At 46.4% G+C, this 21288-nt stretch overlaps 1 protein-coding gene across 1 annotated transcript; it reads left to right on the top strand.

Annotated features, from left to right (window-relative positions):
- The first annotated feature begins 1284 nt into the window (after positions 1–1284).
- Positions 1285–20989, top strand: CSRP2 (cysteine and glycine rich protein 2). Its single transcript, XM_019960210.2, has 6 exons — positions 1285–1399; positions 12629–12741; positions 15381–15549; positions 19187–19316; positions 19963–20056; positions 20679–20989. Exons 2-6 carry the CDS (start codon positions 12630–12632, stop codon positions 20753–20755), a joined length of 582 nt encoding a protein of 193 aa, XP_019815769.1. The 5' UTR covers positions 1285–1399; position 12629; the 3' UTR covers positions 20756–20989.
- The last annotated feature ends 299 nt before the right edge of the window (positions 20990–21288 follow it).

The raw sequence follows: 21288 nt of genomic DNA, 5'->3' as shown, positions 1-21288 counted from the left end.
TATAAGCCACTTTGACATGCAGATATATACCATGGTGGCGTTCTCAACCAATGCCCTCTGCCCCCTTCCCAGGAGGGCACTTACCACTGTCTGGGGACTTTTTGATTATTACAGTGTGTAAGGAAGGGTGTTATTGACATGTCGGTGGAGTTATTCTACAATGTGCAGCAAGCCCCCACAGCTACGAATCATGCAACCCCAAATGCCTACAGTGTGGAGTTGGAGAAGCTTTGCACTAGAGGAGGCTATTGCATTTGTGACCTGAGGGAAAGCCTTGGTCACTGCCTCTTGGAGTTCTCCACTTTCCCAAACACCAACTCTCAGGGATCATCGCTGCCGGCACAGAGGTCTCTAGTAGCCTAGAATTGTGAACAAGGTAGAGATGCCATTGTTTATTTTTCTTTCCACCTGAAACAATAAAGCAGACTGTAAGGTCCGGTATCAGGTCGCCTCGGTTGTCACTGCCGTCCCTGGGGTTTTCCGACACCGACGCAGCAGGGTCCTTTGGCGCCCGGGTTTGCGGGCTGGGTTTGCCCCCCCGACCCCCGCAGCAGTGTGTGCAACCGTGGTGGGAAAAGCAAAACACTTGGGTAATGAGGCGTTTTGTGTAACGTCATTTATTTAGTCTAGATGAGAAATTTTGCTCTTTAAGAACAGGAAGGCTGCGCGAATTCCCAGAAGCTGGAAATCGGGCCACAGGATACTTGTCCATTGGGGAAGTTGATCACTTTGAGTTTACTTATAACGATAAGGCAAGGGAGGGGGTGGTGGAAACCCCCGATCTGGCCGATTTTCTACTGCTGGAAACCCCTCGACCTTGGAGTGCTCCGTCCTGAAGGAGAACCGGCGCCCGCGGTAGGAACGGCACGTCGCAAAAGCTGTTTCCCGACGGGACCGTCCCGGCGTCCGGCCTCGCGTCAGGGTGAGGCGGTCTCCTTTCCCAACTCCTGAGCGCCTCTGGAAACCGCGGGCTTCAGGGGCTAGGGTGAAGAGGAAACCGGCGGGAACGGTCCCAGTGCGGTGGGGGACACCGGGCGCGCGGGATGCAGCAGGAAAAGGCGGGATTCTGCCTTTGTCTCTCCGGCCTCACCCCGGGGACCCGCCACGCGCAGCCCTCCCGCCAGACGCCCCCAGTCCTAGCAGCGTGCCCGGGAGGCCGCCCGGGGGGGCGGGGCGGGGCGCCGCGAGGCGGGGGTGGTGCACACAGGCCACACCCTTTGGGCTTTAAGAGGTACCGGCGCGGTGCGTCAGGGCGCTGTGGGGTGGGGGCGGGGTGCACAGAGGCCACGCCCACGGGGGCTTTAAAAGGTACCCGCGCTCTCCGCCGGGTTGCCAGACTCCCGCCGCGGTTTCTGCGACCTGTTCTCGAACGCTCAGCGTGGTCCTCCTTCCGATTTGAGTGAGTAACCGGAGTAAGGCGATGGGGGTGTTTCGCCGATCCTGGGGATGGAGGTCCCCCTTAGCCCCCCGGGACCCTCAGGCCGCCCTGCGGGCGCCCCCTCCCATCTCCTCTGATGTTACCATCGCGATCCCCATTTGGTACCCCCTTCATCCTCCTCACTCCTGCGCCCCGATCCCCGCCATACCCCTCCACACACCTGCCCTGGTCCCCGCGGCCGCCCGAGACCTGCTCTCGGATCCCGGGTCCCCTGGGCAGAGAAATAATGGTGCGTTATCTCCATACCGGTTTTTCCGGGAGAGAGAGGTAGGGTCGAGAGTTTCGCGTGGCTGCTAATCCGCCGTTTAGTAGTCTTGGGCCCGCTCCTCCAGTGGCGCATTCTCTCTCCGCGAAGAGGAGGGCGGAATCCGAGTCCTGGGGTCTCCTGTGCCCCGAGTGTGCTGTGCGCTGAGGACGACCTTCCCAGGGGTTGGTTCGGAGCCCTGGGGGTGAGCAGGGGGCTCCCATAGCCGGTTGAACCCAGAATGCTTCCTCTGTTGCGGTACAGAGCTCCTGGTAGCCCTGTTGTTCGGTGGCCTCTGCCCACCGAGCTCCGAACCTTAAATGTTGAAGGAACGGGAGTGAAACGTCATATCGATCTGTCCCAGCTTTTTCCGGAACTTTCTACAATTCAGGTACAAACCGGGAAAGCAAGAATGCTTGTAAATTCTGCAACAGGTTCTGAAAATCACAACCGCGGTTCCAGAACTCCACGTAGGCAGCCCCCAGGGGGGAGGGGGGAGGGGGCTTTTCTGAGTCAGGAGACACCCACGTCTGCCCCACCCCCACCTCCCAGCCTGGACTTTTGTAGAACGGTATCTGTTTAAATGGTTACTCAAAATGTTTAAGCTGCTTTATTCGCGGTCCAGAGACCAGACTTGTTTTTCATTTTCATTTTATAAATACTTTTTATTTTGGGTAATTTTTTAACTCGAGCAGTAAAAATGGCCTCTATAATTCTTAACTTTTCTAATTAACCTGTTTTAAAGCTCTACTTATAAAAATGCCAAGAATTCAAATAGGACAGCCACAGAGTTGGTTATAATTTGACTCAGATTTTCAGGAAAGAGCTGGGCAATAGATTCTAAAAGGGTAAATTTCACATACTCTATGTGTGTGTGTGTGTGTGAGAGAGAGAGAGAGAGAGAGAGAGAGAGAGAGAGAGAAGGTTTATTGTTACTTGTAGCAAGGAAGGAGAATACTTTCCTAAAGCAGTGTCTCCCCAACAAGCAAAACTGGGGAAGTTTTAAGCTAAGGGCACATGCATATTCATGAGGGGGCTTGAGCAAAGGAGAATTCAGCATAGAATTGGGACATAGGTCAACAGAGTCCAAGCCTTAGTCTATTGAAGTTGGGGGCGAGGGGCTAGGGGCGAGGGGCGGGGAGGGGGGGCGGAGGGAGGGCGGTCAACATCATTATTTCATCTCCACCAGGGTGGGAGGGCCTTAGTTACTAGTCTCAGGACTTAATGAAACTCAGGTTCTTGATGCCTCATCTCAGAATTCACTGAGAAAGTATTAGGTAAGAAGTGGAGTATTTAGAGAGAAACACACTCCACAGACTGTCTCAGAAGGTTACAGACTGACATACTTTAAAACTGTATGTATTTAAGACATACTTTAAAAACTGCATACCAAACTAGAACAAATTTTAATAAGTCCTCTGTGGTCTCCCCCCACTATCTCATTGGTCATTGCCCTCTAAAACTGATTTCCTCTGATACTTTACCAGTATTTCTCAAGGTTCTTTCTACTCTGAATTCTAGTTTCCTTTTCTCTTTCAGAGTGAAGTTAGGTAGAGACAGGGTCTGCATCTCACGAGTCTTTGAAATTCACAGAACTTTGCTTGGGTATCTTAAACACTGTTGGACCAGAACCAGTACTGGTTAGCTGAATGAATGAATGAAAGTTTGAGTAAGATTGCAATTATAGAGAACAAAGATTTAATTGGACTCAAGCCACGTAAGTATTAGCAGCTTGGAGCTACAGTTTCTATCTTGAATTTTTTAATGGATTCCTCTAAATGTATTCACAAATACTGATTAATACTGGTATGTGCCAAATCCTGAGCTGAAAGCCATACTCTTTGGAAGTCTGTCCTGATGAAACCGCCAACTCACTTGGATCTTGAGGAAACTCTATTTTACATTAAAACAGCAAGAATGATGGCATAGAGTAAAAGTTGGCAGTAATAAAGGAAGAGCTTGAGAAACCTCAGTGCCACTGAATGTGGGGATCTGGGCCTCCAATTTTTCTTCTCTGTCAAAAATCAGGGAAATCAGATGAGCAGGATGAGCACGCCCACTGCAGGAGAGGAGGCATAGCATGGTGAGAAGGACAGGACTGACCAGTTGGGCCCAAATGCACATCCCAGCTTCAGCACCCACTGCTTTGATGACCTTAGGCAAGTTAGTTTACTCTTGGGTCTGTTACTTCATCTTATAAAATGGGTGTTGTAGCACTTACCTTGCAGGGGTTCTCAGAAGGCATGCCGTTCCTTGTACCATTCTGTACTTTGTTGAACACAGGGGTAAATGGCTATCAGCGAAAGCCTCCTCTGGGAGAGTGCTGACTTGGACAGTATTGCCTAGGCCTTGCTTGGAGGCCAGCTTTCTTCCCTTTTGCAGGTTTCCTCAACTGTGTCATTTCCTGGGCTGGTATTGCCTGGCATCCCTTGTGTTCTCTTGGATGGGGTTCCCTGCACCTGGGTTCTCGATTACTCAGGATGGTACTACCTAACTTCTTTGTGTCTTGGAACAGTTTGGCAGTCTAGTGAAGTCTCTGGACCCCTTCTTAAACTTTTTAAGTACATAAAGTACATGGTACTAAGTTCACCAATCCTCAGAATTTCAGGGACTCTGTGGACCTCGGGTTAAGAACCTTGACTTAGGGGAGTTTTCTCAAAATGGATTGTGGAGGAGCCAGGCACACGTTCTGATTGTTGAACATTTTAATGTAAGTCTTAGAGGAAGAACCAAAAGCTGTGTATTGTAAACCATTCGCAAAGGACATCAGGTTCCTTTGTTACTCATCTCATTGTGCCAACACTGCTACTAATTGTCCTCGACTAACAAGAAGATGACACATACCATTGAATACATTTCAGCCGGATGTCTTCCCAGTAAGGTTTCATTGTGGCGTCTTTTCCAGAAGAGAAAAACAGAATCAAATCCTCACCCCTCCCACAGCAGGACAGAAAACACCCAATTTAAAAGAACTTGTTGAGAGTGTAGCATTGACATATATACGCTACCACGTATCAAACAACTAGTGGGAAGCTGCGCTATAGCACAGGGAGCTCAGCTGGGTGCTCTGTGATGACCTAGAGAGGTGGGGGGTGGGGGGGGGGAGGAGATACATCTGTCTGTATACATCTATGACTAATTCACTTTGTTCTACAGCAGAAAGTAATACAACATTGTAAACCAAGTATACTCCAATAAAAAATTTTTTTAATAAAAATACATTAATCTAAAAAAAAAAAAAAGAACTTGTGCTAATAGGCCATGTCAGTCACTACTGTTTTGTGTTGCTAGCCGTGGTTTACTTTTAGTGAAACATCAGTCAAGTAAACTCAATACAGTCTATTTAAATTTCATTGGTATTTTTAACTTGAATTGGTAATTTTTGGTTTCACAGTTATGAGCCACTTAATAATCTATACCTCAGCTTTCCCACTCATACAATGAGGATAATGATAATGATAATCCTCAGCTGTTACAAGGATTAAGTAAGTTAATATAAGTAAACTACTTAACATAAGTATAGTAAGCTTTACATTTGATTGATTTTTCTTAGTCGCATCCACAACTCTTTGTGACCCCATGGACTGTAGCCCACTAGATGCCTCTGTCCATGGAATTTTCCAGGCAAGAATACTGGGGTGGGTAGCCATTCCCTTTTCCAGGGGATATTCCCCACCCAGGGACTGAACCCGTGTTTCCTGCATCTTCTGGCAGGCAGGTTCTTTACCACCTGGGAAGCCCCAACCTTTACATAACTATTTCTAATTATTGTTACTTATCACATGGCAGACATTATTCTAAGTGCTTTACAAATATCGTCCAATCTCAAAACTGCCTTATGATGTAAATAAGCAGTATCTCCATTTTTAAAATGAGAAAATGAGCAGATCAGATAACCAACCTAAGATCTTTTGGCAAATAAACAGTAGTCTTGGCAGATCAATCTCAGTCTGACTGTATGTAAAAACCACACAAACATTAAATTGTCTGAGTAATTAAATATCTTATCGTTTGCACAGATTCTGGACAGATGGAGGTCTGGCAGACGGAGGTCAGAGTGACCAAGCTGAGAGCGTAGTTGTATTCTAATGGGTGATTTGGCAGCTTGTCTCCAAATCTGTGTCAAGGATTTTGCTGTCCTCCGAGTTGAAGACATGAGTGGCAACAAGATATAGAAGCAGTAATGAATGGTGAGGGTGAGGTGAACACAGGAGTGCTTTTAGACAGAAGGGAGGTTTCCCTCAGGAGGAGGATGGACTTGGGAGAGCATTGAGGAGTGGTAGAGTGCTTTTTGGCTGAGAGCAGCCATTTGGGTGTGAGATTAGCAGAGAGGACACTTAACTGCCAGTTGGCTGGATGAAGACACTGGGCAGAATGGAAGGCATCCCTGGGTGTAAGTTACAATTCACGCTCCAGTGATCTGAATGTTCTCCATCCTTAAATCAGACACTAGAGTTTGGGGGACAGCTTGTGGTTCTGGAGTCAGACATGAGTGGTTGAACCTAGATTTGCATCTTTGGAGGTCACTGATCTGAGCAAGTCACTTAACCCCAGAACATCTGCTAACCATATTTCAGGCCCACTGGTGCTCCTGAAGGAAAAGGAGGCCCACGTTTATGGAGCACAGGCTCTCTGCCAGGAACTTTACTAATGTTATTAATATCTTGTTAAATCCTTAACAGTCGTCCTACGAGAGACTGCTCATCCATTTCCAAGTTGTAGCTGAAGACATAAAGGCTCAGGGGATCAGGAACTTGGTTAAGATAGCAGAGCTGATCACCGACTTTCAGGCTTACAAGTGTCTGATTCTGAGTCCCACACTTTCTCTTCCTCCAGGAATGACGTAGAGGCAGCATGTGCACTGCAATTTCTATGGCCGACATAAAATAATAATCTTGAATTCAGAACCTTGACTGATCTCTGGAATCTTTTTTCAACATAGTTGCAGGAACCCGTATCAGTGAACAAGATGAAACTATCCTGGCATCCCTCTATCAGCAGACTTCCCAAACCCCTTCTGCGTGCGTCTGGGCTTTGGGTTATGTTATTTTGCTGTTACTTGTTTATATACCTCTACCACCAAAGTAGAACTCCCTGAGAAACTGGCACTCTCCCTTTACCCTTCTATCCTCTGCTCCCGACCCAGGATACAGCTTGTAAGATGCTGAGTTAATAGGTCTGCAGGAGAGCTGCATAAACAGTGCAGCGTTAGTCTTTATCAGCTGCTCCTGTGCTGCCAGAATTACTCGAGATTCAGAAATGAAGTCAGGAGTTAACTGGATGAGGGAGGGAAGTCAGTTTTCCTGATGTTTTAGAGGGATTAGGGGTGTAATGAAGGAATGGATGGACTCTGAGATGGGTAGGAGATGAGTATTGATAACAAAGACTGAACATGACTAAATACCGATGGTAAAGGCTACCAGTGATTAGATGCTGACTAGAAGGACATTTTCTCATCTGATTCTCTTAACAACTCTATATGAAAGGCACTGCTGTCCTCCTTTTGCACATGAGGGAAGTGAGACTGTTGACTCCAAAATCCATTTTCTTAGTTCACCCTGAGGCTGAGCTCTCCTGAAGCCCAGCTTGAGGATCTGGCCTTGGTAGAAGGAGCCCATCACTCAGATGCAGTCTCACTCAGATAAGGGATGTAGACTAATAAGAAGGTAGTTTGGGTCGAAGAAGAAAATTTTAGAATGGGCATTCATACATGAATGCTCGTGAAGCTTAATTTCCAATTATTTACAGCTCTCAAACTCTGGCCTCTTTAAAAACCACTGTGTTTGGGGACAGTTACATATTCTTTAACAAGTGACCCTGTCTGGATGTGGCTCAAAATGAAACTGGTTTATAGTAGATTGTCCTCTTGGGAAGTTATTATAGTATGATAACAAAGATTCTAGTATAATAACAAAGACCTGCATGTAGTCGTAAAATGGCAGATCTTCTGGAAGCATTTAGAATCTAGGTTTATGAACAATTCACTCGGCATCAGAGCAATTAACTTAAATTGCAAGTGGTGACATGGAGACTTGAAATTCATGGGTTTGCGTCATTCAGATCCTAAAATAAGGCAGTTAGCGCAGCACAGGTGGGGAGAATGATGCCTCTGGCCACTGGCTATCTAGAGAATGAGCTAACTTTACCACAAGGTGACTCAGATTTAGACAGTAAGTTTCTTCTTGGGCTAAGTCTTATGGGTTCTGGGTGTGGTGCCTTTAGACTAGCGAGAAGCAGCAAAGAGAAACTGCACATAGGTATTTGGATGAAGATCAAGTTTTTTTCATCCAGCACAGTGGATAAATCCTAGTGCTGGAACTCTTTCCGGTAATGAGAACCAAAGAACAAGATGAAAAACCGGAATTAGCCCCAGTGTGGCCTCTTTTGCAAGGTGTGTGTAACGTGGGATTTTCTTACCATTCTGTAAATTAATGCACAGGATCAGGGAAAGGCATGCAGACTGCTCAGTGCAAATCCAGTCTGCTGTGATTAATGTCAGCTGTTGTGGAGCAGTGCAGCCGGGAGCTTGCAGGAAAAATGAAGCTTTGCGTTTGTGTGTGTTTTAATATATGCATAGCAGTGCCAAGAGTGACAGGAATGGAAGATGGTCCCATTCCCTCTGCCAGATTTAGCAAATGTGCAGAGGGGTACACCCAAAGGTGTAAATTCAAACTTAATTTCATAGTCCCCACGAGTGCCAACTGCCATTTACTTGTGGTGCATTGTAACGTCCCAGAAGGTTTATGAGTGACTGATCAGGTGACTTTTCTTTACGGCTGTTGCTCTGAGCTGTGTCCTATGGGTCCTGGTCAGGGGGTTTCCTCTAGGAAGACTCCTGGCAGGGTGGACAGTATGAGATGCTCCCCCATCCTCAAGCTGCCAGTTACTGGATATCTGCCAAGAAAAAAATTTATGTATTTGTGTTTTATCTTCACAATATCTCTGTGAGGTAGAGGGTTACCTTCCCCCCTTCTTTTGCAGATAAGAAAGCCAAAGATTGCACAACCATTATAATAGTGAAATTAACCCAGGTCTGTCTAAATCAATGTTTTCCTTCATCTCTCCCTTCCTTCTTTGCCCTCCTTCTTTCCTTCCATTACAAAATATTTCAGATATACGAAACAGAGAATAACATAAGATACACCCAGCTACCCACTATCCAGCTTAACCAATAAACATAAATCCAGCTGGCTCTCTCTGAGGATGCCCTATTAGCCTGGCCCACAGGGAGCATTATTCAGAAACCCTGAGCAAAGCCTTTAAGCTGAGTGCAATTTTTAAAAAGTTAATGATTTGGAAATTGTGCTGAGAATCCAAGAATGTGACGGAGAAAAGTAGGGCAGTGCTACCGCTGTCTTCAAAAGATCGAATCGGGAAGTGTACAAACAAATTGAAAACGGAAAGATTCTTTTAAAACAATAGAAATTATGTATTTTAACATATGCCAAATACTCTGGTAGATGATGTGGGGGGAAGACAGAACTGTGATCCCCACCCCCAAAGGAAGAAGTTCTTAAAATGCTAAGCTGAATAGCTATTGGATAGGTATTTCCCCAAAAGATGACTACTTACCTTTGACTGGCATGGTGTGTACAGCAGGAATCAGACTTGACTTATAAGAAGTGAATTTATATAACCCTGAATTGCATAAGAAAAGGGAGGATATTCTTCCTTTTTTAAAAGTCCCGAGTTGCTCTACAGCAGAGAGAAACATAGAGTGACAAGTTAGTTTTGATGTATTTTTAGATGCTGTTCAAAGAAAACCCAGGACAGTGTTAGTCTTGATAGAAGTCTAGCTCCTGACAGGTGATTGCTCCAAAGTAAATATGATACACATTGGTGGTACCAGAGAAGGGCCTTGCCAATAATGTATTTTAAAAGCCAGCTAGGCTGTTGATGTTTGGGATCCAATTTTAAGTCACTACAGCATCATTACCTACAAGTCTGGCTTTGGTGTTTGGATACCTCAGAATCATGGGGTTACTTCCAGCAGATGTCTGTTGTATCTGTGAGCATTCCAGAACACAGGTAACTTTGGAGCCATGGGGCAAGGTCATTACATTAACTCTGCTCCAAGCTCAAGCCAGGGAGGGCTGTTGGAGCCAAGCTCTGTGTCAAGTTCTGCAGTCGGGCTCAGGTTTCACTGTGGATTTAAACAACGGAGCATCTGTCTGCAGGGACGGGAATGAGAATTTATGCAACTACTAAAGGACAGAAGGCAATGGCACCCCACTCCAGTACTCTTGCCCGGAAACTCCCATGGACAGAGGAGCCTGGTAGGCTGCAGTCCATGGGGTCGCAAAGAGTTGGACACGGGACACGACTGAGCAACTTCACTTTTCAGTTTCATGCATTGGAGAAGGAAATGGCAACCCACTCCAGTGTTCTTGCCTGGAGAATCCCAGGGACGGGGGAGCCTGGTGGGCTGCCGTCTATGGGGTCGCACAGAGTCGGACACGACTGAAGCGACTTAGCAGCAAAGGACAGCATGCAGATATATCCCATTGGTGCTGGGTATCGATCCTATACGATGCCTTCACAGGAGCCTGGTAACATGTGTGGACCCCAGGACTTAATCTCTTCCTGTCTGAACAAGGGAAATAGGCTTTCTGCAAGTTGAGGCCAACAGACAGTGATAACTGGTCCCATCAGTCAGGCCTTGGTGTGTCTCTTTGTGTGTTGCTGCTGCTGTTTATTTCTGAGACCAGGGGCTCTATCTCCCAAAGGGAATTTATTGGCTCATATAACTGAAGAGCACGGGATACAACAAGGTGAAGCTGAAAAGCATCTAGTTTCTCTGTTTTCCTCTATGCTGGCTTCATTCTTAAGTTTTCTTGCAGACAGCTGCTAGCAACGCCCCTCCTGCATTCGCCCAGTTAGTTGTAAACCAAAGACCAGGTTTCACTTCCATTGAACTGGCCTGGGGTCCTGTGCCTGGTCCTAAACCAGTCATCACAGGGGATGCAGTGATCTGACCGGTATGACGAGTCGCATGTCCAACCCTGGAGTGGAGGGTAGAGTCAAACCCCTCTAACCCAGGGCTTCTCAAACCGTCTGTGATAAAGGACCATTCTCTTTAATTTCCAAATAGCGACTGTCTGTCTGTCCTCTGTCCAACAAGATGAGTCCACTGGTCGTGCTCTTGATTGTTGTGGCATAAAACTGTGGAAAGGTTTCTAAATGCTTACCTGCATGTTGTCTTGAATTGGTAGCAAGCACCGTGGACTGTCTCCAGGAAACTGCATTTAGTAAGTCTCTTAAACCACATGTGCCAAGAAAGAGATGGCTGCTTCCCTGGAGAGAATCTGAGGAAAGTATTCCCAGAAGAGGGGTCAGAGAAGGCTGGGTACCAGCAGGGTGCCCAACACGGTGATTAATTCTGTCAGGCTTTCTTGTGGAAAGACCTCACCTCAGTGTTCAGGAAGCCTTGCGTTCTGGATGGTCTAAATGGTGTAGGATGGTAAGTGGGATGGGAATTTTCTCCATCCTCCTTTTTAATCTTAAGACTGAAGGTTCTTCAGTGTTTTGCTTAAGAAGCTGTCCCTGTCCCTTCTTTTTCTGGCCAGATTTGAGTTAGTCAGGATGTCCCAGCTTTCTTAGCCAGCTGTGAACACTTCGTACCGAGGCCAGCCGCTCATCCAAGGGGACGCAACAGACAAGGGCTGCAAACGCCACTGACTGAAGGGAAGTCTGGAAATGACGGTGGAAGCCAAAGGGATCCTGGTACTGTGTTTTTAGATACTGTGTTGTAGGTACTGCAGGGCTGACATAACATGCTGTCTTTACAGGACAACTGTAACTGGCAAAGGCAGTCGAGCAGGTTGGCCATTCAGAACTAGGCATTTTAAACTGGGTCCAAGCAGACCAAGTCATTGAGAGAGATGAGAACACGCCGCCCTACATCATAGCAGGACAGCCAAGGATTTCAGCTTCCAGCTGCTCTGCCACAAGTCACACTGCGTGTGTGCTCAGTTGCTCAGTCGTGTCTCACTCTGTGCGACGCTGCCATGCTCCTTTGTCCATGGGACTGCCCAGGCAAGAATACTGGAGTGGGTTACCATTTCCTCCCCCGGGGGATCTTCCTGACCCAGGGATCGAACCCAGGTCTCCAGAGTCTCTTGCTTTGGCAGGTGGATTCTTTACCACTGAGTCGCCTGGGAAGCCCCATCAGGCCACACTACTTAGGAGGTTTTTCTGACACACTCAACGAGAATTCACTTCACCAGGAAGGGGACTGGCAACATATTTTGTATGGACGGACAGACCCATCAGAAAGGGATAGCCAGCTGTTGGCTGGACCGGAGGACACTGGATTAGTGAGGCACAGAAGCTTATATGGTCGCCATCTGGATGGAGATCTGTTGTGGTTACAGCCGGGCTCCACCCACGCAGTTGTGCTAGTCAGATAAACAACTGTTTATGCTGTGAACTCCCGTAACTTTACAGAAGATACACAAATTCAGCACTTGCTTCCTCCCTAGAAAGTGTGTCATAGTTTGTGTATGTTAAATGGTTAAGAGTTTGGCAGTGTTACAATGAAGTAAACATGTAACAAAAAGCTCTGCCCTTCAGCTGAGTTTTCAAACAGTTCATTACAGCTGGCTGCCTTGGTGGGGTGTTTGCCTTTCCGCTCCCTACACTGCTTTCTTAAAGCCTGTGGATGCGGGTGGCGGTTTGTTTTGTGCCTGGCGACCTGCACTGATGTATTGTCCTTTGTCCTGTAGCAGGAAAAAAACCTGTTTGTGACAACCCCGTTTCCTAGTGAAAGAGCTATAATTTGGGAGGCAAGATGAGGTTATGTGGAGGACCCGCCCGTCTTTGAAAGGTGTGGTCGGGGCAGGTTATAGAGAAATGAACGCTGTCCCCCGGGTCTAAACAGCCCTCCGGGGAACCTGTGCGGCGTCTCGTCGGGTAGGGGCCCGTCCTAACGATGCTCTCTTCCGCAGGATGCCTGTCTGGGGAGGTGGCAACAAGTGCGGGGCCTGTGGGAGGACCGTGTACCACGCCGAGGAGGTGCAGTGTGACGGCCGGAGCTTCCACCGCTGCTGCTTCCTGTGCAGTGAGTCTCCCTGAGCTCGGACTCGCGTGTGGGAGCTTCCATTCACCTACTTCAGGAAGAGGCTGCTTCTGTTAACAAAGCTGACACCAGCAGTCCCAGTGGTTTCTGCCTGTCTGTCCTCCTGGACAGTGCATGCGCCCAGCCTCCCAGCAAGGACAGCGAGCCAGACACTCAGCCTGCGTCCCCACAGCACTTCCCCTCCACTCGGCTCCCATGCACGTTATCAGTTATCACGTCTGTCTCCCCTGCCACACCCAGAGCGCGCGGGTGTCTGTGGTTTGGCGTCCAGCACAGTCCCTGGCGCATCCCGGGGCTTGGCTCCAATCCCCGGATGAACGGCTCACTCCCTGTCCGCTCCGGCTTTCTCGTCCTGGCCGACCTCCTCCTCTTTGAAACCTACTGGCGGGTTTCTCAGCATGTCAGTCGTTGAAATTCACATGTCTAGAAGCTCAGATCCTGACTTCTCTGATAGTGAATATATACAGTTCTCTCTTGTTAATGATGTCCTAAATTTGAGGGAAAGGAACTAAGGAAATGAGAATACCATAGAATCTGTGGGGAATTCCTGTTGTTTCTGGATGGAGAATGAGCAGAGTGTCTGATGAAGACAGGAAGTAGCCCATGAAACAGCACATGCCCAACTGCTCCATGGAGGAGCAGTACCTGATAAGGAGAGAAAGAGGATAGGAGAGAAGCCCCCCACCCGCCACGCTGCAGACTCCTTCTGAGGACCACCAAGTCTTCAGTCTTAAAACGGGAGAGTAGCTGCTTCAGAAAACTCAACGTTAATCAGCTTGACTCAAATGACAAATTTTCTTTAATGAAGGATTTGTCACATGAGGAACCTTCCCATCCGTGCAGCTTATCTGCCATCTCTAGAGTACCGTGCAGTGACAACTACTGTTAGGAGTTCTGTATGTTTTTTAAAAAAAATTAGTTGGAATAAGGAATAATCAGAAAGAACTTCCCTCACAAATTTTAGTCATCCTTTTCCTTCTAGGCACCAACACTGAAGGCATCTGGACCTTTTTATACAGCAACTGCTTTGCAGGCAGTCAGAGACAGACGAGAGAGTTGCAGCTACACAGAATACAAACAGCATATGAGTGTGTGCTCTGTGCGCCTCCATAGCAGCTCGCATTCCTCAGATTTGGTTTAACCATTTCGTCTCTTAGAAGTTAATTTTCTTTTAAAGGAATCTAATTTTTCCATAGCTTCGTACCAAGAGAGTGTAAGAACAAAGAGGAAATGCAAATACTTGAAAAATTGTTCTTAGTTTCCTCTAGGTTAAGCCATGATGTCTGCACCATAATCAAGCCAGTGTTTATTAAATGTCAAGGTCATCACTGGTCATTTTTATTACTCTTTCCTAATATTTGCCTCTGCTGACTAAAGCCTTTTAAGAGTAGTTTATAGACCTAGAATTTTACTGCATAGAATGCAGATGAGGCCTTAGGGGGAGGGGCTGGTTCTCCAGTAAAAATTTCATATACTTAAACTTGTTCTGGTTCATACATACGTGTTTAAAGTTTTTTTCTGTGTATTCTGTGAAGGGTGTTTGTTCTTTAGCAGTGTACAATTTTAGGTTCACTCTGTCTTTAGGCAGACATATGTATGTCAGTACTTGAGCCTCAGCATCAAGGTTCAAAGGTGATGATAGCATTCTGTTCTACCAGAGAAGACTTCAGTCTAAGAGAACAGAAACTTCACCATCCAGCTCTGCCCTGAAGCAGCCAGCTGGCCACGTCTCCCTGCCCCTCTGTCTCTCCTCTTTCCATCTCTTCTTTAAAGGGGGGGACCCCCTCCTCTATCGCACTAGGGCGGGCTTTCCTGCTGCCCAGCTGTGCTACCAGTGAGCTTTCTCACAGTTGGTTTTTTTTCTCCAGCTTAATTGCAGTTTTAGAAAGTGAAATAATGTCTGGATAAAACTTGATGACATTTGGCAGTTTTATGAAGTGGGATACGTGGAAATGTCTTGTGGTTAAGAAATCCATCAAGAAAGAATGTGTTCCCCTCTGGGACTGAAGGGAGACTTGAAACCACTTGACGATTTTCAGACGTTACTTATCACTGCTGGAGAAGCTGGTGGTGAGATGCGAGAAGACTGTTTTTTCCCTTCCAGACTAGTGATGAAAACTAGAATTCTGGATTTAAAACTGTTTTCATCCCAGGAGGTGCTTTTGGGGGAGGAGGAGCTGCAGAGGCAGCCCCTCCCCCCTGTCAAGGCACTCCTGCCCTTTTGTTCTTTAACAATACTTGGATGAAGGGGATGAAAAGACTGAGTGTTGAGGGCTAGGAGCAAAGGCCTAGGCACAAAGCGCTAGCTCTGGTGCTTTTGTGCACGAATCACAGTCACCTCTGAAACCTCTCTCCCTCCTGCCTGGGAGGCAGATCCTACCACAAAGTTTGAGGCTTCAGGATGTTAACATTCTAATGTATTTCTAATGCAAACCATCATATAGGTGGAGGAAGGCAGATCGTTCTCACAGATAACTGAGCAGTCCAGACGCCGTCGGAGAATAAAGCAGGAATGAGAGCCTGTGCCTTTCCCTTTTCTAAGTTTTGTGTCAGCCCTATCATTGTTCTAAGGAAAAAGGCATTTTGGGCACATTTTTTAAGTCTAACTTTTTCCCCCTCAGTGGTTTGCAGGAAGAATTTAGATAGTACAACAGTGGCAATTCACGATGAAGAAATCTACTGCAAATCCTGCTACGGAAAGAAGTACGGGCCAAAAGGCTACGGGTACGGCCAGGGCGCAGGCACCCTCAACATGGACCGGGGCGAGAGGCTGGGCATCAAGCCCGAGAGGTGAGTCAGGCCTCGGACCGGCAGGGAGGAGGAGTGGCCATTCATGTGGCTTGATGAGCAGCGGAACCTGGGTGTTTCCAGGTTTTTAGCTTGAAATAATCAAAGACAATGACTCAGATTTACTGCTGTTCTTTAAGCTTGAAATAATGGACAGTTTTGGACCTGGCAAAGCTCTAATTATTCTAGTGATGTGCAGTCCCGGTTTATAGCATTCTGAGCTGTATCAAGGAGTCATGATATTCTCAAAAGTGCTACTTTCACAGCGCTTCAAAGACGTCAGATGTAGTGTCGGAATCAGGAGATGCGTTTCTCCTGTGCAGTTACGCAGTCGGCGACGATTCCTCAGTCACTCCCTCCATGCCAGAATGCTTCCTCACCAAGAAGTGACTTTTCTTTAGCTTACTTAAAACTGGAAATTATTTCCCGTGTTTGATTCTATGAGATGAGTTGCTATTAAAGGTGTCAGTACCCAAGTAAGCCAAGTGCTAATAAATCTGCTAAATTTTAGTGATACATGTTGAGACTAATTTCTTCACATAAAACTTATTCCTATTGTTGACCCAATAATTCCCTCATTTGAACTTCATATTTTTCACATCCACTTTTATACTGAAGAAGCCAAAAGTGGTGTAATAATCCTGTAAGATGGCCTTTCCCTTGGACAAGGCCATTAATTGTGCCCTTACTCTAGACTGGACACGATGCAATAATATATGGTAACTCATATACTTCTCACAGTCCTATAAAGTAGGGCTTCCCATCTTAGGAACAAAGTAAGACAGAATTAAGTGATTTGCCTACAGTCACACTGCTAGTTAACTGTAGAGCCTGGAACAGGGTAACTCCAAAGCTTATACTCTTAAGCACAAGGCATTATGGTATGCTTGAAATAATGTCTGCTGAACATGTATGTTCATTCTGTATAATCTTCATAGTAACTCTGAGTTTAGATACTTTGTCCCTGTTTTATAGACAGGGCACTAAGGCTCAGTTCACACAGATAAGTAGCAGAGCCAGGATTTGAACATTTGTCCTCTTGGCCCCAAACCTGTGCTCCTTTCTGCATCGAAGCCCACCTCTCTCTCGTTTCTTCTGCTCTCTGAGCCATGGTGCCTTGCTGGGCGTCAGCTGTACCAGGACTGACTCATTCACTGCTGCATGCCGTCACTTGCAGGAAGGCCAGCTTACCTCTGACTTCGTTAATGTTCACTGTTCTTGTTCTGCTCTTTTCCAACTTGTTAAAATCCATTCTTGTTCCCCAAGATTTTATTTCAAGCACAGATCTGTCCAGCTTCCCCCTAAACAGAGCTCATCCATGACCCCAGAGTGAGTCAGTGACTGTGGCCATAGTGGTAAAGCCACAAGGACCAGTGGCCCCTCCCTCCTCTGTGTCTGCTCTTCCCACGTCCTCCAGTAACTGGCCAATGTTCCAAGCTGGCCTGTGTGATCTGTGCCCTCCCCTCTTCCCTGTGTTAGCCTGGCCCTGTGCCATGCATCCAGCAGGACTAGGTGTAGGCTTTCCTTTTCTGGAAGCCTCTCTCAGTGACTGCACTCTGGGAGCACCTGTGGTCTGGAAGGCCCCCATGTGGTCAGCGCAACAGGTGTGGGGCGCACACAGCTCCGGGAGAATTTCTTGACGAGGCAGCACTTGGGGCAGGGACATCTTCATTGGGCAGACCTGGATTTTTTTAGTTCAGGCTCACCAATTTACTAATACTCTAGCCCTTCAGCAGGTTATTCAACACATAAGCCCATGTTTCCTCATCTGACATTCAAGGTAACAATTAACCATACCTGAGGTTGTTAGTTCCCTGGTGACTCAGATGGTAAAAGAAGAAGCCAAAACTGCATGCAATGTGGGAGACCCAGGTTTGATCCCTGAGTCAGGAAGATCCCCTGGAGAAGGGCATGGCAACCCAGTCCAGTATTCTTGCCTGGAGAATCCCATGGACAGAGGTGGGTCGCAGTCCATGGGGTTGCAAAGAGTCAGACATGACTAAGCGACTTTCCCTTCCGAGGTTGTTGGAAGGAAGGTGGAAGATAATCCACGTCAAGTTCTTCTCAGTAGGACTGGCAGATCTGGAAATTTTTCTTGGAGAACACGTAACTACAAGTGTTGGATACAGTGAATAGCTTTTAAAGATCACAAAGTAGGTGGGGGTGTCCTTTGGTATCTGCAGGGGGTTGGTTCCAGCACCCTTACAGATCCCAAGACCCGAGAACGCTCAGATTTTACACAAAAAGGTGTAGTATTTGCATGTCGCCCACACATCCTCCCAGGTACCTTTAAGTCACCTCTGGATGACTCCCAAGACCTATTACAATGTAAGTGCTATGTAAATAGTTGCTGCTATGTGGTAAATTCAGGTTTTACTTTTTGGAACTTCCTGGAATTTTTTTTCTTGAATATTTTCAGTCTGAGGCTGCATCAGTCTGTGGATGCACAACTTGTGGATAAAGAGGGCTGACTATATATATATATATACATACAGTGGGTGGTGGAGTTTTAAAAATATGCCCATTTACAGACAGTTCAATCCTGTGAATTAGTACTGTGAATTGGTATTTGTTGCTTAGAATAAAATTTCCAGTGGTCACATCAAACATGATTCAAGAAATTCTGTGCATGAAACAATTTGCTGCTGCTGCTGCTAAGTCGCTTCAGTCGTGTCCAACTCTGTGCGACCCCATAGACAGCAGCCCACCAGGCTCCCCCATCCCTGGGATTCTCCAGGCAAGAACACTGGAGTGGATTGCCATTTCCTTCTCCAATGCATGAAAGTGAAAAGTGAAAGTGAAGTTGCTCAGTCGTGTCCGACTCTTAGCGACCCCATGGAGTGCAGCCCACCAGGCTCCTCTGTCCATGGGATTTTCCAGGCAAGAGTACTGGAGTGGGGTGCCATTGCCTTCTCCGATGAAACAATTTAGGTGGGTGGAAATGTAGGAAACTTGGAGATGAAGATATTAACAATACATGTGAAGTTTGAATAAACTGTCTTATGAAAAGGCGGTATTTCTCAATAAACATTTCATTTAAAATATAAACGTAAGTTAATAAAATATAACTAGGACAAGATTGTTTTCCTACGTGGAAAAACTGACACTTAGCTACCCTTTGCTGAATGCTAACTATTGTCTTATCTGCTATTTATACTTTCCCCCAATATATTGGGGAATTAAATAATCCATAAAACATACTTAATTTTCATAATTCTGCCTATATGCAGAAACTTGACTGCTTAAACTACCACTGATTTTTTTCTATTTTTTGTGAAGAAGCTAGTTGTTAATTCCAATGTTATATGAACAATAATAATAATATGAATGTGGGGTGCACATACATGCTATGGTAGGTAGCTTAAGTGTTTAGTGCTGAGGATTCCATGAATTCTGATGAGTTTAGACTCAGAGGGACAGATACTTACGTCTGGAGCCTTGTCTGACTTTTGGTAATGATAATGAGCCTATAAATAGACGGCTAGCCCCTGGGATTTCCTTCTTGCCCTGTCCTGGCCTGTGGAGGCCTCCAGCCAAGGACAGTAGAGCAGTTACATTCGAGTTCTGTTGTGTCTGCCTTGTGGCTTCTGAGAGCCTTTTGGGAAATCTTACCTAGTTCCTTTCTTCCCCCTTCCACAAGTGTTCAACCTCACAGGCCGACAACAAATCCAAACACTTCTAAATTTGCTCAGAAATATGGAGGTGCTGAGAAGTGTTCCAGATGTGGGGATTCCGTATACGCTGCCGAGAAGATCATTGGAGCTGGAAAGGTGAGGTGCTGTCTAGAGTCAGTAAGCCCGCTCTCTGCTCCCTCTCTCCCCCAGGTCCCTTCAAGGCCCACTCAGGCACTCTGCCTTATAAATAAATGCCTTGAACTAAACTTTTTCTTAATCAAATTTCCATCTGAATCATTAATTTTTTGAAGTGATCCCCTTGTTTGACAGATCACATCCATGTTTAACAGAAACTTGTTTTTATGGGGGGGCACTTATGAAGGTGTTAACGAATAAAACAAGACTTTTAACACACCTGGACTGCACAGGTTTTTCAGTGTGGTGAAAGGGAAAAAACAAGAAAGGAAGCATCAGGGCACCTGATGCTAATGCAGTTTGGAAGAGTTGCTCGAGCACATCTCCTCTCTAAGCTGCTGTGTTCTCAACCACGGAGGAGGTGGTCTTTACAGGGAGCCCACTGTGCCTGCAGCCAGCCTTCGGACAGCTCTTAGGGAAATGGCCCTTCTGTGGCACAGCTCCCGCTCCGTGTCTTCTGTGGATGAAGTTTGAACTGAGCACCTCTGCAGGCAGCCGAGCATGTGGAGAGTCTGGTCTTAGCCTGGCTGGGGCTCACCCACAGCAGTCAGGAGCCCATGTGGGGTTGATCTTCCAGCACCTAAACTTACTCATTCTTCTCTTCCAGCCCTGGCACAAAAACTGTTTCCGATGTGCTAAGTGCGGGAAGAGTCTTGAGTCAACAACTCTGACTGAGAAAGAAGGTGAAATCTATTGTAAAGGTATAATTTAACTTCAGTTACTGCTGTCCATATGAATATCCTGTACTGGCTATTAGTGAAGGAAATGTCACCAGCAGGGGGGAAATACTTTAAAAGTGGGGAAAAGGTGGGCATAGTGCCACTGGGAATTTGAAAAGATCTAGGGATGCTTACAGAGAACAGAAAACCACAGAACATTCTTGAGGACACGGCCATTAAAAACGCCTCTACATAAACAGCAGTCTTCTTTCAACTTAAATGTTTTAAGCAAAACATATGAATATATGAAGGTAATAGACAAATATATAACTAGTCTGGTCCCAACTTGCAACTCAGTTGCGACTATGAGCTGAATCCTAGCGAACTAGAACACTCAGACTTAAATTTGCAGCTTTAAGATAGTTACTGTAAGGCAGAGCCAGCAGGTTTTTATAATTTACAGAGGTTTGTTGATACATGGGTCTTAAGCAGTGCTAGCAAAGCAGAGACAACAGCCCACCAGGCTCCCTTGTCCCTCGGATTCTCCACTCCAGTGTTCTTGCCTGAGTCGCACAGTTGGACACGACTGAAGCGACTTAGCAGCAGCAGCAGCAGCAGCAAAGCTTAATGGACTTGCACTAATTCTTCCCTTTTCTTTTTGTAGGATGCTACGCGAAGAACTTCGGGCCCAAGGGATTTGGCTACGGCCAAGGAGCAGGGGCCCTTGTTCATGCTCAGTAGAGGTGCAAACCCAGAACCAAGAAAGATCACACACTGAGAATCTCTACACAATCTAGGCACAGATAATCTAATACTAAACTACTGTGAAATTCTGCAGTACTGAAGTACTGTATGTTGCCCTGTACTTGGATAGGCTGGCTGACTAGTAGGAAGACAGCACTGTATCTTTTTGCTTTTATTCATCAGTATTTCAAGAACTATTTCTTTTACATTTTAAATAAAACTCCAGCTTGATTTGGGTATTCAGTGTCTTTCAGTTAACCTTTTGGAGGACTGCTGTGATGCTGGCTAGGGTAAAACTAACCAGTGGGTCCCCACCTGCATTTTTATTGGTTAACAAGCATCTACCTACCCCATTACGTGGCTGACTCACCAGGTTAATCTCTGCATTACAGCTGTTGGAAAGGATGGCTCTCCAGGCGGCAAGTGTGCCCGAAGTGAGGGTTGCTAGGCAACAGGCCCACCATGCCCGCGCCTCAGAGCTGGCGTTTAGCAGTGCAGAACCCCTGCCTGCCCGCCCCCTCAAGCTCAGG

This window comes from Bos indicus, chromosome 5, assembly GCF_029378745.1.
Source record: "Bos indicus isolate NIAB-ARS_2022 breed Sahiwal x Tharparkar chromosome 5, NIAB-ARS_B.indTharparkar_mat_pri_1.0, whole genome shotgun sequence".
NCBI lineage: Eukaryota > Metazoa > Chordata > Mammalia > Artiodactyla > Bovidae > Bos > Bos indicus.
Note: the sequence above shows the minus strand (reverse complement) of the source record. Positions and strands in the feature narration are given on the sequence as shown.

Excerpts from the sequence above, each read along its gene's own strand:
- CSRP2 (XM_019960210.2), top strand. The coding sequence starts at position 12,630 with ATGCCTGTCTGGGGAGGTGGCAACAAGTGCGGGGCCTGTGGGAGGACC. Across the intron at positions 15,550-19,186 it reads CTGGGCATCAAGCCCGAGAG|TGTTCAACCTCACAGGCCGA; the intron begins GTGAGTCAGGCC and ends CCCTTCCACAAG. Across the intron at positions 19,317-19,962 it reads AGATCATTGGAGCTGGAAAG|CCCTGGCACAAAAACTGTTT; the intron begins GTGAGGTGCTGT and ends CTTCTCTTCCAG.